Source organism: Oncorhynchus clarkii, chromosome 10 (genome assembly GCF_045791955.1).
Source record: "Oncorhynchus clarkii lewisi isolate Uvic-CL-2024 chromosome 10, UVic_Ocla_1.0, whole genome shotgun sequence".
NCBI lineage: Eukaryota > Metazoa > Chordata > Actinopteri > Salmoniformes > Salmonidae > Oncorhynchus > Oncorhynchus clarkii.
The window spans coordinates 27,729,916-27,757,747 of NC_092156.1; the positions used below are offsets into that span (position 1 = coordinate 27,729,916).

A 27,832-nucleotide genomic window follows, 5' to 3' on the forward strand; every position below is an offset into this window, starting at 1 on the left:
TTATATTTCACTGTACAGCCTTACTTCTTGTGTCCATGATATGGGGTAACAGCCTACTCAGTGACACCCACAGAACACACCTGTGAAGAATTCACACAAATATTAGCATTTTAGCTCTTATTGCAAGATTTTGACTGGGAAATCACCTCCCCAGTCAGGCGATTGTGAAATGAGCCACATTATCCCACCGGTCAACCTACTATTTGTATTGAACTTTCATATTGCAATGTACAGTCTTAGCTAGGGATCTTGAGTCCATGAAATGGGGTATCAGCCAGTGGTGTAGTGCAATTTTCTTTAGGTGAGGGAGTGCACATTATCTAATATCAAAGTTTGTACTGACAGGTATAGCCTATTGAATATCATTGTACATTAAGCCTATGCATAAAATGCATCCTCCAATTGCAATGTCTTCTACCTATGCCCACACAGTCAAATGTTTTTCTATTTTTTGAATTACTGTTCCACAGGCAAATTAAGGCAGATGGCATTAAAAACTATTAGCTTTTCTTGTAGGCCTATTTTGTTGAAATCCAAGCTTAACCTGCCTGGTTGCACGCGCTGTTACATTTGGGCTGCATGAGGAAATAAATGTGACTATTCAGCTTCAGATAAGAAATGACATGTTTTTGGTGTAATACAGGCCTACTATGCTACAGTAGTCTTAATACTGTTATATTTGGTTCTGTTAAATACACAATCATTGTGATCTTGTGTCTCACTGCTTTGCTTTATCTTGGCCAGGTCGCAGTTGTAAACTTGTTCTCAACTAGCCTACCTGGTTAAATAAAGGTGAAGTAATACAATTAAAAATTCACAGTCGCCTCTGAACAGTTGATGTTGAGATGGCTCTGTTACCTGAACTCTGAAGAATTTATTTGGGCTGCAATTTGAGGCCAGTAACTCTAATGAACTTACCCTCTTCAGCAGAGGTAACTCTGGGTCTCCCTTTCCTGTGCCGGTCCTCATGAGAGCCAGTTTCATCATAGCGCTTGATGGTTTTTGCGACGGCACTTGAAGAAATGTTCAAAGTTCTTGAAATGTTCCAGATTGACTGACCTTCATGTCGTAAAGTAATGATGGACTGTTGTTTCTCTTTGCTTATTTGAGCTGTTCTTGCCATAATATGGACTTGGCCTTTAACCAAATAGGGCTATCTTCTGTACACCCACCCTACCTTGTCACAACACAACTGATTGTCTCAAACGCATTAAGGAAAGAAATTCCACAAATTAACTCTTAACAAGGCACACCTGTTAATTGAAATGCATTCCAGGTGACTACTTCATGAAGCTGGTTGAGAGAATGCTAAGAGTGTGCAAAGCTGTCATCAAGGCAAAGGGTGGCTACATTCTCTCATATAAAATATTAGGATTTGTTTAATAATTTTTGGATTACTACATGATTCCATAGTTTTGATGTCTTCACTAGTATTCTACAATGTAGAAAATAGTAAAAATAAAGCAAAACCCTGGAATGAGCAGGTGTGTCCAAACTTGACTGTTACTGTACCTATAGGCTGCTATAGCCTACATATTCATGCCACCATTTTCCTTGAATTTTTGTTGTAATTAAATAGAATCTTTCAGAATGAGTTTTACAGAAATATTTTTACCAGCTCAGTGTATTTTGAAATTGAAAAAAGTGAGGGAGCACTACGGCAGCACAAAATCCCTGGTATCAGCCTACTCAGTTACACCCACAGAGCATAACTGAAGAGTGTACACACATATTAGCACCATAGCTCTAATTGCAGGACTTTGACTGTGTCAATCACTTCACTATTCAGCCTATTGACTGGTGAGCTAATGTGGCTTATTTCACAGTGGTGTCAAAGTCTTGCAATAAGAGCTACGACCTTAATATTTGTGTAAACTCTTCACGCTGTGTTTTGTGGGTTTCACTGAGTATGCTGATACCTATGGATCTTGGGTCCATGAAATAGGCTAAGGCTGTACATGGCAATATAAAATGTCCAATACACACAATAGACTGACTGGTGAGGTGATTTTCCACAGTCAAAGTTCTGCAATATGAGCTACACCGCTCATATTTGTGTAAACTCCTCACAGTTGTGTTCTGCTGGTGGCGCTGCTAAAAAGTTATGACATTATTTTGACAGGGTAGTTTTACACAGCTTGCTGTAGTTTCATCTGTGAACATTTGAACGGTTCTCTAGTGTTGTAAGATCGCTTACCTTGCATGTTTGCTTACTCTAACGTTACCTGTTTGAAATGTGCATTCCAAAGAGAGCACATCACATTTTACCCCTCCATCAAAAAGTTCGCCCTGCTCTGAGTCACGTGGTTTAAGAAAATGGCTTCTTGAAACGAATTTTGTCGAATGTGTTGCTAAAAGTAGAAATTATAGCTACCTAAAACTGAATGCGAGTGTTAATATTGGACTGAAGGGTTTGTAACTTCAATCTCAGAAATCGTTATGCATAAATAAGTAACCGTTCTACTCAGGAAGATGGGTGTGCAGCAGATCTCAACTGTCGTAACATAAGATAGCTTACAGTAGCTAGCTAACTAACAAATCTGTCTCAATTTAAGCACCAAAGTCAACCGAACAACATGCCTCCTCGGAAAAAGCTAGAGAACAGAGGCACGGATGATTGTCCCAGGAAACGACGACGAGCTCAGGAAGAGGGCAATGTCGTCATCTTAGACAGAGACGAGGTAACCAGCTGAACTAACGTTACTGTATTTAGCTAGCTGGTAGCACACTAAATTGCTAGCAAACTATCTTCCAACACTGGACGCAGAACTACCGAGATAGCTATATTTCTGTGTAAATTGACCTTTAATTAAATCTTAGCTAGAATACAAAGACTGTATGGTATACTTGATAACTGTCGGCCTTCAAGCTATTTGTATTTGGATCTCTAAGCTAGGCATCCAGGCTTGAATTATAATATTATACAAACCTGGGTGCCTAGCTTAGAGAGCCAAATACAAATGGTCTAAAACAGAGATACTGCTTGGCCGACACTTATCAAGCATAGCATGCAGTCTTTATATTCTTCATGTCATTAACAACTCATCTCTCTTCTAACTCAGGATGAAGACTTCAGACCGACATCATCATCATCATCAAGAGGGGAGCGCAAACAGGAGAAGGAGAGTAGAACACGATCAAACGGTATTCTGACCAACATATGTCTCCTTATTTGTAGTAAATTAGACTCATAATTTTCATGTACCACATCAACAGAATGCAACTATTGAAGCACTGCAAGATGGAACTTTAATCTACTGAACTGAAACTGTCCCTTCTTCTCAGAGATGACAGAGGAGGAGATGCTGGACCTGGCCATGAGACTGAGTAAACAGGAGGCCAGCAGCGCTGCTCTCCAGCAACGACAGGAGGAAGAGGCCGTGAGGAAGGCCATCGCTGAAAGCCTCTACGTAAGTGTAGATATTACTGACAGAAATCAAATGTCGCCTGGAGATTTACTCTAGCAGTCCTCACCATTGTTTCAGATCAATCCAACCATTTGTATTGCATTCTATCTATTCCTGTGATACATGAGTGTTGCTGTATCCCTTCAGGCAGACAGCCCTACTCATCCTACACAACAATGTCAACATTCTCCTCCAGAGGGAGAGAGCAGCGTACAGCCCCCCAGGTGTAAACTCTCCTACCCTAACCATGGTGTGGCTGACAGGGAGGGAGCCCGCGGTGGAGATGTTCATGTAGGGGTGGCTCCCTCAGACAGGAGGAGGAGGGGGAAGAAGGAGGGAAGCCCATTACTAGATATGCCTGACCTGTCTCAGACCCAGAAGGTCTACTCCCAGTCCTCCCCCCTCAGCCAAGCTTCCACCTCAGTGCCTCTCCCATCCTCACAGGTCAGTGGTGAACACACACAGACCTACGCCATTATTTATCTGTCATTGCCTGTTCAACCCTGGCTGCTGTTCTGCATTTCTTCAGGGGCTTCAATGGGCCCAGATCTAACTAACTACGCTCATACCTTAAGATTTAACTAATGTATGTGTTAAGTTCTGGTGACAGCAGGGTAGAAGAACCAACAACTTACTTAGATCTAAATGTGTTTTTAACAACAATGTTGGCATCATCTTACACTCATCACAGGCTAAGAATGCATGCCAGATCAGTTCTTACAATGTTTTTATGATAACATCTTCTATGCCATTTTAAGGAAGAGGGGTCTTCTCAGAGGAACCTTTTCGGAGACCGCTCAGCCAACGCAATTGAATCTCAGGACTACAACAACTCCACAAAGAGTGACTCCCAGTCCCAACTCAGGATCAAGTCCCCTGGTTTCCCTTCCACTACGGCTCCCCAAGCCAACAAACCTGTCCTGTGCCTGGAGAAGCTTAGCCAGGACCTCCTAGTAGACTGTCAGGCCTCTGGGTTCCTACTAAAGGGTCATCCCAGCTTAACGCTTCCCACAAAGTCCCAGAAATCTCAATCTTATCAGCCCAAGAGCCCCACATTCTCCAATACCCCTGTGTTTTCCAAAACAGAGAGAGGTGTGGAACCAGGCCAAAGTAGTCCCTCCTTTCCTAAACGCGCCATGTTCTCTAATTGTGATTCAGGAGAGGAAGAAAAAGAGGCCAGTCCCACCATTCCTAAAAGCCTGGTCTTTTTCAAGACTGATAGAGGAAAGGCAGAGGAACAAGGGAGTCCAACTTCTCCTAAAAGCACCATGTTCTCTAAGACTGAAAGAGGACCAGAAGAGAAAGAGACCTTCTCTGGAAGTCCAGTCTTTACCAGAACTGATCAGATAAGGGACCAGGGTCCACAGAGCTGTGTTGAAAGTGTTTCTGCAACAGGAGACTATGAGGATGGAGACAGAGATGATGCTGTGAAGGGCAGGGATGCCTCAGAGTGCCTTCCACCATGCCCCAGAACAACCCTGTCCCTGAACAAGAGATTTGTGCCTATAAGGAAGACTGCTGGAGTTTCAGACAAAGTTGTTGACCAAGAGGAACGCAAGGGTGAACCCTCGCAGAGAACTGTAAACAGGATTAGCACGCCTGCAGAGTTGGGTATGTTTTTTTCCCTATCGTTTTAAACACTGTCATGCATGCAAAGCAATGTTACGATCATACATTGAGTATGAATAAGAACAAGAAATACCTTTATGGCAGGTTCAAATGGCCTCTCTGCCTGACCTTTTGGCTTTTTATGTTCAGATTCAATGTTTCAATTGACATGGTTGTTCCCTTTTAGCTGCAGAAGAAGACCTTAATTCAGAGGAACTTACATTGGCTTTGGAGACTCAGCCAATGCAGGAGTTAACCAGTAATATGGCGCTACGCTGGTCAGATGATGACGAAGAGGAAAATGGTCCTGAAAAGGTGAAACCAGGGAACTACAATATTGTCTATCACCAGTACTGTTATATAGCTTTTGGCCTCACCCGAAACCTAGTTTCCACAATACACTGTAAATATCTTTCTCTCTCTCTCTTCCAGTCAGCTCACTCGCCCAGCCCAGTCTTCCCACAGGAGAATGACCTCACTCAGCCAAGCAACCAGGGTCTCTCCCCAAACACCCACGACCACCGTTCCCCCCAACACAGACACAGCCCCTGCCTCGTCCCCAAGAAACGCACTCACAACTTCGACGGCGCCGCGTGCGAGGAGGGGGAGAGCCAGTCCAAGTGCATCCGGAAGAAGTTCACCTTCAAGGGCATGTATGGAGCCCCCTCTCCCTCTCTTCTCAGACAGGCTGCAGGTAGGAGCCAGGATGAGGCCAAAGGCGGAAGCACCTCTTCCCACCAGCCCCTGGCCTCCTCCAGCAGCCTCTCTCCCCCCACAGACGGCCAGGGTTATGGGGGAGTGGTGCGCTACTATTGGGGTGTGCCTTTCTGTCCACGGGGGCATAACCCAGACGCCTACACACAGGTGATCCTTCTTGGTCTGATGTAGTTTTCATTCATTTTTCTCTCACACAGACATTTTCTGGATTATGAGTCAATGTGGGTAACTGACTTCTGGGAACACAAAAAGTGAGGGGTATGAATACTGTGTGCTATTGTGTTAGAAAAGTTCCATCCATTATTTTGTAATATTTCATTGATCTGTCATGACTTCTAACTGTAAGTGTCTAATAGAAATTACATGATTTTCCTTACAGGTGATCCTGTCCCAGCTGGAGGTGTATGAGAAGAGCCTGAAGGAGGCCCAGAGGGGTCTGCTGAGGAAGGCAGGCTGGGGGGAGCCAGTCCTCCCTGGGCCTCCAGAGAAACCCTTCTCCAGGAGGGGACGCCTCGAGAGACGCAGGGCCCAACGACTCCTGGAAGAAGAGGAGAGAGGGGGAAAACATCAGGAAGAGCTAGTGGAGGTGGTAGAAGATGATGATGAAGAGGAGGGAGAGAAGAGGGCGAGACAGCTGTCACGGTGGGGGGTGGAAGGGGGAGGGAAGAGAGGAAGGCAGGAGTGGAAGGACTGCCAGGATCTGTTTGTGTCCTCTCCTGAACAAGAGGAAGTGAGTATTGCTTAATAATTAGAAATGCCTATTATAGGCAGCTTGGAGCAATGCATTTATGTATTTTCGTAGGCTGTATTAATATTATTATTTTTCTTTAGACGTGTCAATCATATCAAAGGCTCTGATGGTGCTACAGTACTTACTTAAAGTTCCTTGTTACACTATCTAACCACTTGATGGCACTATCAACAATTTACAATCCCAATGTGTTATTATAATACGGGTTTAAGTGTGTCTTTTTGGGATAGACACATTTTATTATGTAGAAAGGTCGATCCACTTGATGTTTTTCCCCCAGCAAATTTGTCTTTGTTTTGTCTTCCCATAGAAATCTGCCTCCCCTGTATTTCATGCAGATACCAGTCAGCTAATTCTACTTCAACGGTATGGGAGGCGTAAACTGCTAAATCATACAGTATGGACCTAGGTTGTCTTTAATCTCAATGATACAAGTGTATTAATTGTGCACAAGAATAAAAAAAAACAATGTATAAAGAATTCAGAGAGTTGATTTCTCATTTTATCAGGAGACTTGGCCTTAGAAGAAAAGAGGAAAGACTAGCAGAAAAACAACCACCTGACTTACTGGAGGAGAGGGAGGAAGACGAGAAGGAAGAAAATATGGATGATAAAGAGGGTGGAGAGAAGAGGGAGGAGGAAGAAGTGGATGTCAGAGGCTTACAAGTTCCAGGTATAAGAAATAATGTAATTATTCCATAAACCAGTAGGTATATATGGTTCTATTTAGATTTGAATAATTAATGTTTGAGCTTCGATTGTAGCTGTAATTGTCATGCCGCTACTTCTTGTTGTTTCTGATGACAGAGACCCAACTCAGTGACGACAGCACTCAAGACCTCATGGTCACCAGCCCTGCACAGGTTAGTCACTTCAGCACTACCAGAGACACTCATGCATAGAGCATTTTGACTACGGTTCTGAATGATTCTCCTTTTACTCAACACCTAGAAATAATGGGTGTGTGCATAGAATTGTGAGGCTATGGTTTTATATTTTAGCCATTTAGCACCGTGGTTTCCAAACTGTGGTGCTTGCCCCGCCCCCCCCCCCAAAAAAAGAAAACTGTCTGGCTTTCAACTTACTCTTGAAAGTTGTAATAGTATAATCGAATGCGCAAGGTACTATTTCGAAATTGGGGAGTGCATCATCAGTATTCCTCTTATCATTGCATACCTTAGTGGGCTGTTTATAACTTGTCAAATGTCCACATCAACTAACCCATGTCAGGAAGTGTTTTTTAGCTAGATTGTTACCCTATATATTTTGTTGTGATGTTTAAGTCACTCAAATATGACATGAATATACACTGCTCAAAAAAATAAAGGGAACACTAGAATAACACATCCTAGATCTGAATGAATGAAATATTCTTATTAAATACTTTTTTCTTTACATAGTTGAATGTGCTGACAACAAAATCACAAAAATTATCAATGGAAATCAAATGTATCAACCCATGGAGGTCTGGATTTGGAGTCACACTCAAAATTAAAGTGGAAAACCACACTACGGGCTGATCCAACTTTGATTTAATGTCCTTAAAACAAGTCAAAATGAGGCTCAGTAGTGTGTGTGACCTCCACGTGCCTGTATGACCTCCCTACAACGCCTGGGCATGCTCCTGATGAGGTGGCGGATGGTCTCCTGAGGGATCTCCTCCCAGACCTGGACTAAAGCATCTGCCAACTCCTGGACAGTCTGTGGTGCAACGTGGCGTTGGTGGATGGAGCGAGACATGATGTCCCAGATGTGCTCAATTGGATTCAGGTCTGGGGAACGGGCGGGCCAGTCCATAGCATCAATGCCTTCCTCTTGCAGGAACTGCTGACACACTCCAGCCACATGAGGTCTAGCATTGTCTTGCATTAGGAGGAACCCAGGGCTAACCGCACCAGCATATGGTCTCACAAGGGGTCTGAGGATCTCATCTCGGTACCTAATGGCAGTCAGGCTACCTCTGGCGAGCACATGGAGGGCTGTGCGGCCCCCCAAAGAAATGCCACCCCACACCATGACTGACCCACCGCCAAACCGGTCATGCTGGAGGATGTTGCAGGCAGCAGAACGTTCTCCACGGCGTCTCCAGACTCTGTCACGTCTGTCACATGTGCTCAGTGTGAACCTGCTTTCACCGGTGAAGAGCACAGGGCGCCAGTGGCGAATTTGCCAATCTTGGTGTTCTCTGGCAAATGCCAAACGTCCTGCACAGTGTTGGGCTGTAAGCACAACCCCCACCTGTGGATGTCGTTCCCTCATACCACCCTCATGGAGTCTGTTTCTGACCGTTTGAGCAGACACATGCACATTTGTGGCCTGCTGGAGGTCATTTTGCAGGGCTCTGGCAGTGCTCCCCCTTACACAAAGGCGGAGGTAGCGGTCCTGCTGCTGGGTTGTTGCCCTCCTATAGCCTCCTCCACGTCTCCTGATGTACTGGCCTGTCTCCTGGTAGCGCCTCCATGCTCTGGACACTACGCTGACAGACACAGCAAACCTTCTTGCCACAGCTCGCATTGATGTGCCATCCTGAATGAGCTGCACTACCTGAGCCACTTGTGTGGGTTGTAGACTCCGTCTCATGCTACCACTAGAGTGAAAGCACCGCCAGCATTCAAAAGTGACCAAAACATCAGCCAGGAAGCATAGGAACTGAGAAGTGGTCTGTGGTCACCACCTGCAGAACCACTCCTTTATTGGGGGTGTCTTGCTAATTGCCTATTATTTCCACCTGTTGTCTATTCCATTTGCACAACAGCATGTGAAATGTATTGTCAATCAGTGTTGCTTCCTAAGTGGACAGTTTGATTTCACAGAAGTGTGATTGACTTGGAGTTACATTGTGTTGTTTAAGTGTTCCCTTTATTTTTTTGAGCAGTGTACATTAGATGATGTATAGAATTGCAGGAAATAAGCTTTAAACTTACCCATTTTGTTGGCGGAGAGGACATTTTGTATGAACCGTTTATGTCATGAACAGTGCTTGGACTCATGGAAATATGGGGCGTGGGACGTTCCCCAATGCAGGAAGGGGGGCCTGAGTGACAAAGTTTGGGAACCCCTGATTTAGCAGACGTTCTTATCCATAGCAATTGATTTACAATTAGTGCAGTCATCTTAAGATTGTTAGTTGAGACAACCACATATCACAGTTGTAGGAAATACATTTTCCCTCAAAGAAGTTATCAGCAAAGTCAGTGCTAGCAGGAAAAGACAAGTGCAGGTTTTTTTTGTGGGGGGGCATTGTGGGATTTATCAGAAGTTTTCGGAAGAGGATTGTTGATGTCTATGATTGATTTGGCAACCTGTAGCTCCAGCCAGAGAGCCAGTCCCTGCCTCAGATCCAGACCTTTCTTTCATCACCCCGTCCTCTGGAACAGCATGAAGAGGGGATGTTGGTGGTTGGAGAGGAGGAGGGGCGGAGGAGTAGCCCTGTGGGGATCCCTGCTGTAGGAGAGGATGTTCGGATGGAGGAGGATATCCCAGAGCCTGCCTTCCCTCGGAGCCCCAACATGGACTGTCCCATGTGCATGCGTCTCTTCCCCCTGACGGAGATTGAGATGCACGCTGCTTACTGTGACGGTACCACCGGTATCATGGAGGAGGAAATGGCAGAGGAGAGCCACTCGCAGGGTGATACGATTTTCCTTTTGTAGGACAATACATCTGATTCTGAGTAGGCACAGCAGACCAGCATGATGAAAATTATTAACTTGTCAATGTCGCCAAATTTTACAGTACCCACAAATAGTATTTCATAGTACTTTAGGACTGATGTACATACAGTAAAACAGTCATGTTGATATGTAGTTTCAGTCAAGGCTGGTAGGAAGAGGACCAGAAGGGGTGAGAACATTGGAGAGGAGCAGCCCAGCTCTTCTGGCTCTGGCAAGTAAGTAGGTATGACAGCATTTACCTTGGTCTAGCAGCATGTCTTACTCGGGTTACTTAGGGATTTTGTTGTGTGTCCCATCCTAAGGTGTTGAAAGTAAATTTCCCTTACTCCCCCTTCTTATAATGTTAACAAATATGAATTAATGGAAGACAAGCAACTGATGTTCATACCTTTTCTACGTGTGTTGTCTCCACGACAGGGTGGTACAGGGAGAGAAGTGCTTCCTGTGTCAGCAACTATTTCCTCTCAAGTACCATGAGAAGCATGTAGAGGGCTGCATCAAGAACAAAGAGTTCTCCAAGGCTGCACCCAGAGATGGACAGGTACTCCTGGTTGGCAGTACTACACACACTAGTACTTGTTTTTTTTTCTTCAAAGAAGGGTCTACTTGCAGTGACTGTGATATGTGGTTGTTTTTCTTACTAAACTTGGTTGAATGCACTGACTTCAAGTTACTCTGGATAAGAGTGACTGCTAAATGACTGTAGCTCTTCTGGTCTTCTGTCTGTGTGACGATCTTCCAGAGTGGAGACTTGCTGAGTGCTCTGGACCAGACAGAGCATATATATTCAGGTACTGTACTCTCACTTTCTGTCATTGGCTTGTTTTACACTTTCCTAAAGCCTCTTTCCACCATGTTTGAATGGGAGAAAAAGAGAGCCAATGTTTTCACTCTTTGGTCTCTTTCTAGGGACTGCTGAGGCCAAACCATGTGATACTACCGCCAATAACCAACAAAGGTAAGCAAAACAAACGGAAATAGTGATGGATTTTTGGGGGGAAACTCCATTTGACTGTTACTGTAGTACCCACCCCCGGTGACATACGATAGGGAGGGGAGTCTGATAAGCGGACCCTATTTGTCTGTCAAGGATATACCCTGATAGTTAGTTTTCTGAAGCATCATAGCAAGTCTATTACATGCTTATAAGACTTCATAGTTGTCCATAGTGGACTAAGGCTGTTAGTATACCCCTATTTAAGTAGTTATTAATTTGCCATTTTCTGCTGGTTTAATAGTTCATAAAAATAACATTTTTTGGGTCAATATGAGATGGTAGTAAGCAGACTGCAGCGTTTAGTGCTGGTCTACACTTGATTTGGGATTCCACAGCACTCCAGTAACTATATGTCATCAATCTACCTCTCAAGCCCATTACTTCTCTGTATAGCAGTGTGCATGTAACACCTGAACTTGTCCAATAAGAAATGCAAATTTTCACTCTCCGTTGCATAATGTTTTCCTACGGTCTACCTCAATGAACATGACCCTGCTCTGTATAACTGTGTTACTTTTATTCCAGTGGCCTGATTGATGATCTGGACACAGCAGAATCTGGGGGAAGAGGAGACTTCAGCGCCCCAGGTTTCAGAGTGAGCACCTCGCCCATCCAATCCTTCACCCCTGTCTCAGAAGCCACAGACTGCCTTATCGACTTCTAACGCCAATGCTCTTCCTCTACCTCCTCTTCCTCCTCCAGGCCCAGCCAAAAAGAGATTAAAGCAATAGTTTACAAAAAAATGTAAATGACTGTCAACCACTTTTTTATACCCCTGTAGATCTTTCATTTGTAGTGTTTGTTACACTGAATTGAATGACAAAAATGTGTGTTATTAATATGGTATTAAATTATACTGATTTCTTTGGAGACATCTTCTTTCGTTGGAGACATGTTTGTTGGATTGTTACTATGTTGATGTAGATGTCATGAGGTATACGTGTAGTTCTAAACTGTTTCTTGGCAGTAATACATACAGAAAGCTATGTAAGAGTCTTCACTTTTGCAGACCAACCAAAATAATGCCTGCATACCAAACAGTCACAGCGAACCAAACTGTCCTCATTGTACATTATTGGGTTGTATTTTGGAAGGGGGAGAACTATCAGGTTACAGCAGCCTTCATCAGTGCCACTGTGGCTGTGTGATTGTAATAGAAATACAGTGCTACCAGTGTAAACAATGATTGCAAGAGGACTGATTGTCAATTGCAGGTAAACATTTCTTCAATTTATTTTGTAGTGAATTTAGGTACGTTCTGTCGAGATAATTTTGTTTTATGTCAAGTATATGGTAGGGCTATTTACACCTGATGTTGCATGAAGTATTTCCTTCCAAAGTATGCTGAAAACGTGTACTTTCTTCTGCCAACACTACAAGCATATCAAGTTAAGTGATTCAATCCATGGAATGTGCTATAGAAGTACAGTTAACACTGCTATTAGCATCTAAGCTCTTTGCCATATGTGTACCATTCCAGTGATTCTATATCCTCCCAGAGCAGCAAGAGGGCCAAACTTAGCCAGGATTCCTCAGACCCCGTCAGCATATGCATATCAGCAGATACCTTCCACATGGTACACCCACTGTGTGTGACCTTATCGCTGCGTTTCATCCTTCCTCTGCAGGGGAAAGTGTCTCCCAGCCTTTCCGTCTCTGAGTAGGACGAGGACTTAGGAGAGGTGTCATCTCACCTGCAGAAAGACCTGAATAAATGACTGGGCAAAGACACCAAAAGGCTCCTCTTAAGATGCTTCCCACCTTTGTGAGGACCACACCTAATGGAACAGGTATGTTAAAAGAGACATGGTCTCGATGTGGTCCAGTGAAAACGTCTTTTATGTGGACTGAATTTTGTATACTCAAGGAAAGTGGAAACTACTCTGGTTGGCTTCAACAGAGACTGGTGACTTCCTGGCACCAGACCTGGGAGGGACTAACCTACGTGTCCTCTATTTGAAGTTGGAGTGGAGGATCAGCAGCATGAAAGATGTTTACACCATCCATGAGAAGGTTGATACGTCTGGAAAGGTGAGTGTTAACTCAGTGGTAAAACACTTTCTTAGTGTGTGTATGTGACCCACCGAAAGAGTGTAAAACTAACACTTTTCAAAGTGTTGACAAACTAACACCTTAAGAGTGTTGGGTCTGTAATTACAAATTCTGACTTGAAATAACACTAAGTAGTTTTACAGTCATTCTTGGAGTGTTTTAGCATTGTAGGGTGCAGAGCATTATTTGCATATTTCCCAGCATGCATTTCAAGTGAATGTTAGTGATACCTAACCATAACTGTGTTTTGTTAGTAACAGAGACATGGTTTTGCAGTCAGCACTAAATGACAGCCTGAGTGAGTTTTTTTTTAATTAAAAGTTAACCAGTATTGTGGTTTGATGATCCTGGCTCGTGGGCCATATAAAATCTGCAAATCACAATATGCTGGTGGTTTGTGAAGTGATTTGTAATTCCTATTGGAATCCAGCTAGAGGGAGGATATTCAACTATTTTTATCACCCACAACCAGCATTCAGAATGACTGCTATGGTAAAGTACTAGCTAATAAAGAATACCTAATACCTAAACCATCTAAACTGGAACAACCATCTCAGTAATGGATTCAGTTAATCTAACCACTTACAGATTGGATTTGTTTATTTTTTATATATTTTTTGGATTAGTTTAGATTTGCTATGTATGTCTGTATGTCTCTGTGTCTATTCTAAAAATCAATCTGCAACAAAGCATGCTGGGAAATGTGTTGAGGCCCCTCCCTAGTACATCTTTTTCACTCAGAGTTAACAGAAATGAACTTGACTCAGTTGAGTAACAACACCACACAGTGTTGATTCACACTTGATTTATCCCACTGGTGTTAACTCCACTAGAATAACACTCACAACACTTACCTCCACACTAATATTTTAACACCTGCAAATTTTAACTATGAGAGAGACCTGAAGTACTGAAGTTAGTGTGAAAGCGGAGAGTGTCGCAGAAGAAGAAACAGAGAATCCATCCACGTTCCTCGCAAAACCATGAGCAGCCATGAGCTCAGATGCAGAGGCTGTGCTAGTGGGTTAATTGAAAACTGCCTTGTTCAGGGGCAGAACAACAGATTTTTACCTTGTCAGCTCGGGAATTCGATCTTACAACCTTTTGGTTCCTAGTCCAACGCTCTAACCACTAGGCTACCTGCTGCCCTCAGGTTTATTTATTGGAAAATAAAATAAATAAATGTGATGCCGGATGACAACATAATGATGTTTGTTTCCAACATTCGGGCTGTTTTCGTAAAGAAGTTAAATCTGCTTTGCGTTTTGTTTCCTTTCCATGATACTATACTATCCCAACCCTAGAAGGAACCAGTGACCGTAAAAAGCGCAGCAGGGATGAATGTTGAAACTTGTCGAAGGTATTTCAACAGGGCGGAACGTTGAGGGCATGCCACTACTCTGCCATGCAGGCCCCAAACAAAGATTTTTTATCTTCATCTTCAGAGGTCTATAATATTTTTTTTATGGCTGACTGTGTTCAACCCAAACAATACCAGTTCCTTTCCTGTGGAACTTTTTTGACTGTTTTCTGACGTGTAGGTCTGTTTACACTGTTATATAAATATTCATACACATAGCTCATATAAACAAAGACATTCCGTCGTAAGAACACATACACCCAGCCAGAAGACTGACCCCCTCTTCCTTATATAAACACACATCTCATCTCCCTCTAACTGGCCGGTCCCAAGAGCAAAGAACTTTTGCTGTGCACCAATGGGGCCCGCTCTGGCTAGAGCAAGGCCCGCCTCCAACCCTCCGACCAGTCAAGAAGACCGAAACGACAAGACTCCACCTACTTTATTCTATGTATAAAAATGTATGTAACCATTGTATAGGCCTCTTTTTCACCTGGCTCCTTGCCGAGTTATGTGAACTAGGTCCGTGCACGTAAACCTGCGGGACAAGATATCTCTGACTCATTAAAACTGTCTTTCGTTACAACTGAAATCCACTCTGTCCAGCGTCCGTGATTTGGTCTCAACTCTCCAGTATTTGAACACTAACAGAATTGGTAGCAGAGTTTGGTTGTTCTTGAATTCGATCTATTATAAGTTAGTGTGAGAGGACGAGACTGATCACGGCTAAAAAATCAGACGGAAGAGTGACTTCCCCAGCCATTCATCTTGCCTCAGGAAATCTGATCGGAGCGCTCTATATAAAGGTGAGCAGAGCCCGTTATATCGAAATCTGCATATTGTATTATAGCCTAAACCAAATTTTGATCAGAAAGTACTTGAGTGAGTATGAATCGGTGCCCAAATTTTTTACATAAGAACCTAAGACATTGATCGGGGAGATCTTGTTTTGCTCGTTTTTATTTTTTATTTGTATTTTTATTTTTTATCAATTGGCCTATTATTAGAAGTGTAGTATGCATGTAAAAGTTCCTATTAAATAAGTGCTTACTGTTTAATTGGTTGTGTTTAGAAGTGTAGTATGCACGTAGAAGTTCCTATTGAATAAGTTCTAAACTGTTTAATTGGTTGTGTTTAGAGATTTAGTTAATTAATAGATCGACTGAATCTGCATGTAAAAGATCCTATTGAATGAGTTGTAAACTGTTTAATTGGTTATGTTAGAGGTGTAGTCGAATAGATATAGGATATGTAAGTTTGGCCTTCCACTAGACAGAGATCGGGAATGATGTGGCTATTGCACATCAAACAATAAACATAAGATGAACCAGAGTTGACATTCCATGATTTGGAGATGGGGGAAATTAAATTGAAAGAAACGTTTGTCGCGGAGTAGGTTGGGATACGTAACTGGGCTATTATGCACACGTGCTGGTAGACAAAGCCACCTTAGTATCGAATGGCCGTGCAATTTTGATTGACAGCAGCCGGCCCGGAATACTGATTTTCGTTTTTTTCATTCCTGTTGATATTGCCTAAAGTTTAAAATTATTCTGACAATTGCTATAGAATCGCTGGAATTTACTGATATAAGTTCATAAAGGAACTTACTGAATTGTTTCTAGAAAGTATTTAAATAAGCCGCCGAGCTTAGTACAGACTTTGTTTGACAGACGCTAAAAGCTACACACTGATTTTTGGGTTTTTCTATTCTATCCATATTTCCTAAAGATATATAATTATTCTGACAATTGCTATAGAATCGCTCGAATTTACTGATATAAGTTCATAAAGGAATTTACTGAATTGTTTACAGAAAGTATTTAAATAATTCACTGAACAACTCTTAGTTGTCTAGACATTCTATCTATATTTCCTAAAGAGCTAGAATTACTCTGAAAATTGTTATAGAACCGCATATATTCACTGATATATTGTTCCAAAAGGAAATCGCAGAATCATTTATAGAAAATACCTAAACGAATCGCTGAACAAATTCAAATAAAATACCGGTGAAATACACACGTGGCGGGCGTCACATACTGATAACCCCCTTTGTCTCGACCAGGGACAGGCTACGCATACAACGATAGAAATAAACACCACATAGTAAGGATTGAATATACCTAAATAACGCATTATACACATTATCAGACGAACTAGATAAAATGTCTGCAGCTACCACGCCCAAACTAAAATTCAATGAATATTTAGATCAGAGTATGATTGATAGAGCGGGAGGTAAAAAACAGTATGGGAAAGTGGAGAAAGTGTGGAAAGGATTACGGATAAGATGGACACAAGCAGGTTATTTTAGCGGAGGACCACCTACAGGGGGGAAACTCCAAGATATGCAGACAGAATTAGAGGACGCAGTAGAGCATGCAAAAGCGAGTGAGGCGGAGAGAAACAACATACACAGGTTCAAAAAAGTAGGTACAAGAGAGAGAGAGAGAGCAGAGGGGGAGCTCAAGATAGGTACATGGGCCATACAGGAGAGTAGGAGGGTGCTGCCCAAAAACACACCAGACATGATGGGCGTGGCTATTGTGGCGTCGGGGGATGTTAAAGCTCCGCCTGAGAACTTGCCCACGGCTCCCCCTGTGGCCGTTTCTCCCTCACTATATCCACAATTGACAATGGAGGCAGTTCAGCCCCAGCCATACTCAAAGGGACAAAATCACCGGAGCCCGTCACACAACCCATTCCTGCCCAGGGCACCTCCCACAATACAGGCTCCAGTTCTGAGAATAGACTAAGGGGAGTTAAAAGGGGAAATTACCCTGGGGATAACGGCTGGCCATATGGTATGTGAACAGTTCGAAACTGGGATTCCAGGAGCAGGAGACCTCCCCCAGGAACGGAGGCCGCAATGCTCCTCTGTGAACTCTCTCACCTCTGAAACCAGAGGACACTTACAAACAAGATTAGATTCAAACCACTTCTATCAGACGGATAGGGAGGACTGTCATCAGAACATGGATATCGAAAACGAAGAAGAAATTGACATGGTGCTCACCCCAGCTCCGATGGGAGCTCCAAACGTGACTAAGATGCAGGAGCTGAAATCATCAATAGCTCGAGCTAAGGAACTCAGGGAGCTAATAGCTAACCAAGATAACAACAGAGAGGGAGCCTACCGTGTGGAAGGCATAATGAGAGGAACAGTAACCAAAGTTACCGAATCAATGGGGTCCGAAACACTCCGTCGGTCCTCCAGAATTGCTGATAGAAGAGAGCGAGAGCAGGAGATGGCAGGACAGTACCCCCTGCGACCGACACCAGGTGATGCACACACTGTGGAGTACCAGCCCTGGAAAATGACTGATTTAACAACACTGATGGGACAGATGCCTAGCCTACATGGAGGAGCTTCAGCGTGGCTACATCAACTGCAGACACTTACGTCAGGCCTGCAACTCTGCCTAGGAGACATGAAAGCACTTCTAGCAAGAGCCACCGACCACGGAACCATGGAGGCCCTCATGACAGCAGCTGACCTTGGATGGCGGGCCCCAACACTGCCCATAGACCACTTCCGTACCAGATTATGGGAAGTTCTACGGAGAGCATACCCTACAGAAAGAAACCATGCCACCTTATCCTCCTTTACAATCAACCCAGGTGAGCAACCTGCAGCATACCTGGACAGGGCTAAGACCACATGGAGATCGGTCCACGAAGAACCATTCGATCACACTGATACCACACTCAGCATGTGGAAGGAAATGGTGGTCAACGGGTGTCCCGGAGATGTTAAAACCAAACTCAGAGGAACGGTAGGGTTGTTTGCACTTCCTCTGACCCAATTCAACACTCATGTGCACCACCATGTGACCCAGCACAACAAGGAAAGAGGGGGTGCTGAGAGCCAGGTGCAGTCCCTCCAGGTACAACTCCTGAAACTCCAATTGAAGGAAGCACAACAAGGAGAAAAACCTAAGAAACAGATGGTGGCGGAAGAAACGAAGGAGACGGGCACCAAAACAGACATCTCTCAAATAGTGGCCCAGACTATCTCCCAGATGATTCAACAGCAGGCCGGTCCTCAACCAGCCAACCCGGGGCCTTGGTATCCCCCGCAACCACAATTTGCATACCAGCCGCAATGGATACCAGGCCATCCAAAAAGAGGGGTTTGTTTCAACTGTAGAACTCCAGGGCACTACTCACGAGAGTGTCCATACCCACTCACACCACAACAACGCCAGTGGAACTCTACGAGAGGTCCATATGGGAAGGAAAGGGGTGGAAATAGACCTCAACAGTACGAACATCAGCAACCAGGACCCACACCCATGCATCAGCAACCCGCATACAACCAACCGCAGTTCCAGGGAATGACTGGGAGCACCATCCCCTGGTCATAAAAATGCCCACCACCCACGGCAGAAGAAGGAAACAGCAACTCCCAGACGGTTCACATGTCACCCTTCAATCAGCCATCAACCCTCAACCAGCATCGGCCAAATTAGCTGAAATCATCGGATTGACGCAGGTCCTCATCAGAGGAAAAGGAAAGACTGAATATCTATACAGACTCAGCCCATGCCCATGAAGCAGGCCACACTGATGGACCCAGAACTTTTATGAGAAACACATGGCCCCACACACGAAGGCAAACTAAAGACCCTCCAAAAAGGCCTCGCACATCTGGTGGCACCCTCACATAAAAAATATGACTGACTTAATTTATGACGATGATTTATTTTGTGACGAATGCAATGGTTGTGACAGACACAACCCAAAGAAACCATATCAAACACCAATGGGCTCATACGTAATACCTAATGCATGTTTTCAGGATATTAGTATAGACTACACCGACATGGGCCCCGAAAATGTATCTAAAGGCAAACTCTATCTCCTAGTCATAGTAGATAGGTTCTCCAAATGGGTAGAGGCAATACTAACAAAAGGGGAGGATGCTAGGTCAGTCTTTAAGTGGCTACAAACCAAACTAATACCCAGGTATGGCATCCCAAGACAAATCAAATTTGACAAATGGCTCACATTTAACAAACACCTGAGACAGGTGGAAGAAAGATTTGGCATAACCCACAGATTTGGATCTGTGTACAGGCCCCAATCCCAAAATCTGGTGGAACGTCAAACCAAAAGCAAAAGCTAAGATAGCTAAAGTATGTGCCTCATGGGATAATGACTGGTAGAGTCATGCATGGTCCACCAAGGGAGGGAGGTCATATGCCCGCCCTTGATGTACAACAAATTGTAATGTCTAATTATGTGAAAAAACTGACGGTTCTCTCTGCAGCACTCTCTACCCAGGTTCACAAGGTCCAGGAGGGGGAGCTGCCGGGGGACACGCCACTACTGAAGGTAAAGGTTGGTGACGGGGTGAGGGTTACAGTCCACAAGAGAAAGTGGCTGGAACCCAGGTGGACTGGACCGTACGAAGTGAAGGAGGTTACTTCACACTCAGTCCAGGTCAAAGGTAAATCAGGCACACCTTGACACCGCCTTACACATTGCACCCCAGCCCCAATTCCTTCTAGAACACTGACTGAAGTCAGAGCTGATTTGAGCGGCCTAAATTCGATTCCAAATGAAGACACTCCTTCCTCAGGTGATGCGGCATCAAACTCCGCCTCCCCTGAGAAGGGAACCTCGCCCAGTTAGAGGGAAATTTCTCCCTCTCTGGGTGAGGCTGGGGATATCTGGTCCCTTATTTGTGATATTCATACTGATATTTGGAGTAACCCTAGGACTTTCACATGGTTAATTGAACAACTATTTCACCCTGCCACATCACATACACCAACCCCTACACATGTCCCTAACTCCTTTCCTGATATCACTCCCTCCAATCACTCCCGTCCCAAACGTAGCACTACACCTACAGACCCACCATGCAAACCAGACAAGGTTAGGAGCACCACCTTATGTATACCCACGATTGCAACCGCCACCTTTCTGCTATAGTTTTCACGTCTAATAGATGTGAAGAGGGGGATTTGTTATAGAAATATTCATACACATAGCTCATATAAACAAAGACATTCCGTCGTAAGAACACATACACCCAGCCAGAAGACTGACCCCCTCTTCCTTATATAAACACACATCTCATCTCCCTCTAACTGGCCGGTCCCAAGAGCAAAGAACTTTTGCTGTGCACCAATGGGGCCCGCTCTGGCTAGAGCAAGGCCCGCCTCCAACCCTCCGACCAGTCAAGAAGACCGAAACGACAAGACTCCACCTACTTTATTCTATGTATAAAAATGTATGTAACCATTGTATAGGCCTCTTTTTCACCTGGCTCCTTGCCGAGTTATGTGAACTAGGTCCGTGCACGTAAACCTGCGGGACAAGATATCTCTGACTCATTAAAACTGTCTTTCGTTACAACTGAAATCCACTCTGTCCAGCGTCCGTGATTTGGTCTCAACTCTCCAGTATTTGAACACTAACAACACTCCCTAATAAAGTCGTCAATTAGCCCATGTTTCAAGTCAAGGACATTACTTTTTTCCCACGCTTTGAACCTCGCGGTTTATACAATGACGCGGCTAATTTATGGATTTTTCCCACTTTCACAAGATTCATGCCGCCAAAAAACTGAGCACCGTCACATAATGTGACGTAAATCGAGCGCGCTCAAACTTCCCATCATTCTGATTACGGTAGTCATTTTGTCACCCTCATCATGGCAAAGACACGGAGAAATGCATATGATGCAGCTTTCAAGTTGAAGGCGATCGATCTGGCTGTTGGAAAAGGAAATAGAGCTGCTGACAGCGTGGAGCATTGTCAAAAAATCCACTATCATCAACGGGTTTCGAAAGGTTGGACTGCTGCGTGTTGAAGAGGGCAGCGATCCAACATCGGATGAAGCAATTCTGAGGCTATTCAACTCCGACACCGAAGGAGATGACTTCAGTGGTTTCAGTGCACAGGAGGAGGAAGATAGTGACCAATGACTTTCTTGGTAGGCTACTGTTTACTGCTATTTTTAAATGTTTTGTTACAAGCCGTGTTTCGTTTAAAAGCCTATTTATTTTTTGTTACAAGCCGTGTTTCGTTTAAAGGCTGTGTAAAGTTAATTTGTTTCAATGTACCGGTAGGCACCTGCGGCTTATAGACATGTGCGGCTTATTTATGTACAAAATACATATTTTTTTTAAGTTCAGTGGATGCGGTTTATATTCAGGTGCGCTTAATAGTCCAGAAATTACTGTACTAATTTGCAGGATGCAGAGTTCAAGTGAAGATCAAGTAAATCATAGAGAAAGCAGACTGTATTACAATCATCTCTGATGGGTGGTTGAATGTTCGCAGGCAAGGAATAATTAACTACATCATCTCCACCCCGCAACCAGTATTCTACAAGAGCACAGGCACAAGGGACAACAGACACACTGGTCTCTACATTGCAGATGAGCTGAAGGCAGTCATCAATGACCTTGGACCACAGAAGGTATTTGCACTGGTGACAGACAATGCTGCGAACATTAAGGCTGCTTGCTCACATCACACCCATTGGCTGTGCTGCTCATGCATTGAATCTGCTCCTCAAGGACATCATGGCACTGAAAACAATGGATACACTCTACAAGAGAGCCAAGGAAATGGTTAGGTATGTGAAGGGTCATCAAGTTATAGCAGCAATCTACCTCACCAAGCAAAGTGAAAAGAATAAGAGCACCACATTGAAGCTGCCCAGCAACACCCGTTGGGGTGGTGTTGTCATGTTTGACAGTCTCCTGTAGGGGAAGGAGTCTCTAAAAGAAATGGCCATATCACAGACTGCCGATATGGACAGCTCCATCAAGAGGATCCTCCTGGATGATGTATTTTGGGAGAGTGGTAAGCAGCCTGAAACTCCTGAAACCTATAGCAGTAGCCATTGCACGGATTGAGGGAGACAATACCATCCTGTCTGATGTTCAGACTCTGCTTGCAGATGACAGAGAAGAAATCCGTACTGCCCTGCCAACTTCACTGTTGCTCCAAGCAGAGGAAACTGCAGTTCTGAAATACATCAAAAAGCGTGAAGCCTTCTGCCTAAAGCCCATGTTGGACCCCAAGTATGCTGGCAAGAGCATCCTGTCTGGTGCAGAGATCAACAAGGCCTATGGTGTCATCACTACCGTGTCTCGCCACCTTGGCCTGGATGCTAAGCTTCTTAGCAGTCTGGCGATGTACACTTCCAAGCAAGGGCTGTGGGATGGAGATGAGATATGTTGGCATAACTGCCATATTGCATCAGCCATCTGGTGGAATGGACTTTGTGGATCTGAGGCTCTTTCCCCTGTTGCCTCCATCATCCTCCAAATCCCACCAACATCAGCTGCCTCCGAGTGCAACTGGTCCTTGTCTGGGAACACGCACACCAAAGCATGCAACAGTCTGACCAATACAAGAGTTGAAAAATTGGTGGCCATCCTGGCAAATTTGAGACTTTTTGAGCCTGACAATGAGCCATCCTCAACAAGGTTGAGCTGTGCATCACCCAATCACCCAATCTATAGGCAGATTAGTCTTCTCTTTTCAGCAGGAGCCATTTGCTTTCCTGTCTGTGGTTTCCCGCGATTGTATTTGAAATACTGCGAAAGGTCTGTTTTGGCTGCATGCTGTTTGTTCACTGACAGATTTGCTGCGTGTTCCCAACTATAGGCTATGCCTTGTGATTGGGCTATACACAATCCACAGTTAGCTATTCTTTTTATAAGCTATTGATCAAATAACATTTATTTATGTAGCTCTTTGTACATCAGCTTATATCTCAAAGTGCTGTATAGAAATCCAGCCTAAAACCCCAAACAGCAAGCAATGCAGGTGTTGAAGCACGTTGGCTAGGAAAAACTCCCTAGAAAGGCCAAAACCTAGGAAGAAACCTAGAGAGGAACCAGGCTATGAGGGGTGGCCAGTCCTCTTCTGGCTGTGCCGGGTGGAGATTATAACAGAACATGGCCAAGATGTTCAAATGTTCATAAATGACCAGCATGGTCAAACAATAGGTCTGGGACAGGTAGCACGTCCGGTGAACAGGTCAGTGGCATCCGGTGATCCTCTGTGGCTAAATTATAGGCCTACACCTGGTGTAGTCTTCTGAATGATTTCATTTCTTTCTGAACAGACAGCAGTCATTCTATATCAAATCAAATCAAATCAAATCACATTTATTTATATAGCCCTTCGTACATCAGCTGATATCTCAAAGTGCTGTACAGAAACCCAGCCTAAAACCCCAAACAGCAAGCAATGCAGGTGTAGAAGCACGGTGGCTAGGAAAAACTCATTAGAAAGGCCAAAACCTAGGAAGAAACCTAGAGAGGAACCAGGCTATGTGGTTCCAGGCTATATATCTTTGGCAAATGTATGTCAATTTATCAGGGGTGCTGCGGCACCTCCAGCACCCTTCACGTGGACAGGAAGATCTGCACCATACCCCAGGGTATTATGCTGGGGCCGCGAGAGCAGGTGTGTGTGGTGCTGAGTTCACAAGAGTAGTCTTTCATTGTATGTTTGGGATGTACATGTTTTTACAGCTCATCCCACCCCTCCCATGGGGTGGTTATTTTTTAATCCCAGGTAGAAACGGTGACTGTAAATCCCTGTGTTGTTACAATGTCTTACTTTGTAAGCATGGACTTTCAATGGTTCATTTTAAGTCAATCTACATTGACTGGAAAACCGTCTGTCAGCCACAAAGCCCTTTTTAAACTACTCATGTGACTGATCAGGAAAACACAAGTCAGATAATTGAACATAGACATACTCAAGGTAATACATCTTGGTGACTCATGAGGGCTGTGACTTTGCCAGGTTTTGATGGCTGAAAGCCATGCTCAGTTTCTAGAGAAAACACATACGATTGCCCAGCCTGCATAGGTATGAATCCCCTTTCAGACCCGTCTCTTGGATTTTCGCACACCGTTGTAAAATGTTGACTCATTGTGATGTCTTTCCCTGTCCAGTGGTTTTACCACATTGCGGCCTGCCTGGCTGAGTTCCTGGAGCTGAAGGATCAGACGCTACCTCTGGGCTGTACCTTCTCCTTCGAGCAGAAAGACATCGACAAGGTTCGTCACAGTCAGCCAACACACACAAACACATGCGCAGGCACACACACATGAATCCACAAAGGATCCATTCATGCAGCCAGGACTGATATTAGTAGAAAATATCAAGCCCAGGTTACTTCTCAACATTGGTCTAATTCATTTGAACATTTAATTGTCTTTACACTTGTTTGGACAGTCTATTTGACAACTTTGTCAGAAAAAGTCAACGGCTAATAGTAAGTGATGGTCAAATCTCACTCATTGTCTGACCTCGACTTCCAGAGTATCCTGATCCGTTGGACCAAAGGCTTTCTTTAACTGTCCAGGAGTGGACGTGGTCAGGCTACTGAGAGAAGCCATCCACAGCAGAGAGGTGAGTCTGTAGGCCTCTTTTATCATCCAACTACCACCACTTTCTAATAAACAGTTATTTTGATGGGATATGCATTTGGAATGTTATTACTACATTAGTAGAGCCTATAAAATAAGTTGTTATACCAGTATATTTATTTCTGTCTTTCCCCCCCCCTTGAACTATGACATTGGTTCAGTTGCAATGGTGAATGACACTGTGGGTACCATGATGAGTTGTGGATACAGGGACCAGAGCTGTGAGATTGACATGATCATTGGTAGGTAGTACCTATCTGTACTGCAGCCACACTACTGCAAATATAGCATTAGAGGAAAGAACACAAATAAAGGCAAAATATGCCCCATTTAGCCTAGCAAGTGAAGGAGAGGGTGACTGTAGTAACCATATATAAGTCATATTATCATGTTATTACAAATTGCTTGCCACAATGTTAGGGATGTCAAGGATAACCATGGAGTCCTATCTTGAAACATATCATGTAGTTTAGTGCCATTTCTAGCACTTCCACAATGCAATGGCTCCCTCTGCTGGAGATGATAGCAAAGGGGTTTTGTTTGCGTTTTTGTGTGTGTGCATGCAATATGTTGCATTCATTTCTGTGTAAGATTCTCTGCCTCCCCAGGGACGGGGACAAACGCATGTTACGTGGATTAGATAAATAACGTGAAGAGTGTGGGCGGGGAGGATGTATGTATTTGCAGGTAGCCTGGCAGGTAGGAGCATTGGGTCAGTAAAGGTAAAGGGTCAGTAAAGGTGACCGACAAGGGTTGGGGCGTGTTGACCTGATGGTGGATTGAGATTTACTCAACCCAGGCGTGCATGCGTATGTGTTTCTACGCCAAATTAATGAGCAGTCAAAAGTACATGGCTGAAGTACATAAAAATACATAACTTCTATGTTTGACTCTCTTGACTTTCATTTGCCGAATACAAGCCAAACCTCATTCATCCTGGTCAATTTATCTGTGTACTTAACTCTGTTGTTTTGTGACTTTGTCCAGGACAGCGTTGAGACCAGATTCATCTCTGGAGGTAGAGGAGTAAGTGACTGACACACCATGCTCTTATGTGTCATCTCTAGTTACACAGATCCTAAATATAGCAGTTATTTTTTTTTAAATCAATGTGCTACATAATACAGAAGCTACTACTGGGTAAGATTGAGAGAAATGAGCGCAACTGTCTTTACAACTATATATTATAAAATTGACTAGAAATGGAAGGGCTGGGATTTGCCAGGGACATCATGATACGATATTATCACAATACTTAGGTGCCGATATGATGTATTGCAATTCGATACTGGGATTTTTTGGCAATTTAACATTCTAAACATTGCTCACCATATGTCTGCTGCAAAGGGACATGAGAAAATGAGTTTTGATCAGTCATAGAAATATTGTTAGTGCTGAAAACAAATGAGCTCCCTTATTAAAAAGAAGGTTGAAGAACTAGTTATGAAGGAAAAATACTGGAATTTTGGTGCAGGTACAGACAACTAGCGCAAAATATATTGTGATAATGTCGATACGATATATCGTAAAAATATGTTCACCTCAGATAGAAATGGTCCACAGGGTTATTTCAGTTTAAGTGGAAAGTTACAGATAAATCCTGCTTTTTATATTCTTGTCACTTGATTGAATGGAGAATATCCTCTTGTGCTGCCATAATAACAATGTGGATTTCCTGCCTTTGTTTCCTCAGCGTATTCACAAGTCACTGAATCTCAGTAATATGTCGGTCTAACCACTATCCTAAAGTTAATTTACACCCCTCCCTCAACCTTATCCCTGCCTTTCCACTCTGTTTGTCTAAATGCAGGAATTTCACATGATGGAATATTATTTCATAGAATAGTTATTTTCCAATTGTCCATGGAGATTGTATCTCTCATTCACCCCTTTGCACTGTCAGGAGGACCAATGTCAGTATCAGGTGTGCAGGTAGTCAAATCAAAGTATGGCTATCTCCCTGTCTCTCTCAACATTGTTATCCCCCTGTTTCTCTTCCCTTCAGCTTCAGTAAGCAGCTCCAGGAGACCGTAAGAATCCTGGTCCCTAAGTGTGACATCACTTTCCTCGTCTCGGAGGATGGCAGTGGAAAAGGGCACTGCCATGGTAATGGCGGTGGCACAGAAGCTGGCCATATCGCCCCGACTGTTTAGAGGACAGCAGAGGAGGATGAGGAAGATGGAAATGAATATGTTAGGTCAGAGGAGGCATACTGGAAAGACTACTTGAAATGCAGCACCATAAAAATGTCCCCCTCAAATGCTTTTGTTGTACGGTACATGCTAAACCGCTCACTCACTTTCTCCTACTGTATGGAAATTAATGAATTCATTGAGGTGAACTTTTTTACAGTAGGCTATTTTTTGTTGTTGTACATGGTTAACTTTCAGTGAGGAAATTCCCTTTTTTCTTAAACTTCTGTGTGAAATATGTATTATGTATAACAAATGTTACATTATTTTATACTAGAATGAAAACTTGTAATGGGTAAACTCTCACTGTATTTGATAGTATATTTAGAGACCAGATATTTGATACTTGGACATCACTGCAGCTATATTTGAATGGCATCTTGGTAATACAATTAGTCTTGAAGTAAAAATCTATGAATTTCATGGTCAAGCCAAGTTCCACAGAATGGAAAGAAACACATGCTCACGCCCCCTGTTGGAGAAACTGTACAAAGGAACATCAGGTCATTAAATCAATGTTTTCCGCAAAATTATACAACTTTAGAATATTCTTTCCAAACTTACTGCAAATAAAGATGGCTAGCATTTGATATTGATACAATGTTGCACTGTACATTTCCCTGCACCCCCAGTAGGCTAGTAGTTCTGTTGCACTT

General features: G+C 43.6%; 2 protein-coding genes across 8 annotated transcripts; both read left to right on the forward strand.

Annotated features, from left to right (window-relative positions):
• Positions 1-2,291: 2,291 nt before the first annotated feature.
• LOC139418218 (BRCA1-A complex subunit RAP80-like) lies at positions 2,292-12,941 on the forward strand. 7 transcript variants are annotated; one of them, XM_071167500.1, is made up of 18 exons: positions 2,294-2,681; positions 3,063-3,144; positions 3,286-3,410; positions 3,555-3,851; positions 4,166-5,018; positions 5,203-5,330; positions 5,448-5,879; positions 6,112-6,462; positions 6,794-6,849; positions 6,993-7,156; positions 7,291-7,346; positions 9,792-10,113; positions 10,291-10,372; positions 10,575-10,698; positions 10,864-10,948; positions 11,067-11,115; positions 11,680-11,749; positions 12,783-12,941. In XM_071167500.1, exons 1-18 carry the CDS (start codon positions 2,577-2,579, stop codon positions 12,816-12,818), a joined length of 3,417 nt encoding a protein of 1,138 aa, XP_071023601.1. In that variant the 5' UTR covers positions 2,294-2,576; the 3' UTR covers positions 12,819-12,941. The 7 variants fall into 7 exon arrangements, with proteins under 7 accessions (XP_071023600.1, XP_071023602.1, XP_071023601.1 ...); XM_071167502.1 differs by having other exon boundaries at positions 10,900-10,948; XM_071167499.1 differs by lacking the exon at positions 12,783-12,941 and having other exon boundaries at positions 2,292-2,681; positions 11,680-12,018.
• LOC139418220 (hexokinase-4-like) lies at positions 12,869-27,217 on the forward strand. Its single transcript, XM_071167507.1, has 6 exons — positions 12,869-12,944; positions 13,055-13,185; positions 24,508-24,612; positions 24,877-24,967; positions 25,146-25,226; positions 26,990-27,217. The coding sequence occupies exons 1-4, from the start codon at positions 12,869-12,871 to the stop codon at positions 24,910-24,912; spliced, it is 348 nt and encodes a 115-aa protein (XP_071023608.1). The 3' UTR covers positions 24,913-24,967; positions 25,146-25,226; positions 26,990-27,217.
• The last annotated feature ends 615 nt before the right edge of the window (positions 27,218-27,832 follow it).

Bases quoted from the DNA above. Each gene is read 5' to 3' on its own strand.
- LOC139418218 (XM_071167499.1), top strand. From the start codon at position 2,577: ATGCCTCCTCGGAAAAAGCTAGAGAACAGAGGCACGGATGATTGTCCC. The intron at 7,347-9,791 runs GTTAGTCACTTC...GGCAACCTGTAG, and splicing joins TGGTCACCAGCCCTGCACAG to CTCCAGCCAGAGAGCCAGTC. The intron at 10,373-10,574 runs GTAAGTAGGTAT...TCTCCACGACAG, and splicing joins AGCTCTTCTGGCTCTGGCAA to GGTGGTACAGGGAGAGAAGT.
- LOC139418220 (XM_071167507.1), top strand. From the start codon at position 12,869: ATGACTGGGCAAAGACACCAAAAGGCTCCTCTTAAGATGCTTCCCACC. The intron at 13,186-24,507 runs GTGAGTGTTAAC...TTCCCTGTCCAG, and splicing joins AGGTTGATACGTCTGGAAAG to TGGTTTTACCACATTGCGGC. The intron at 24,613-24,876 runs GTTCGTCACAGT...CTCGACTTCCAG, and splicing joins AGCAGAAAGACATCGACAAG to AGTATCCTGATCCGTTGGAC.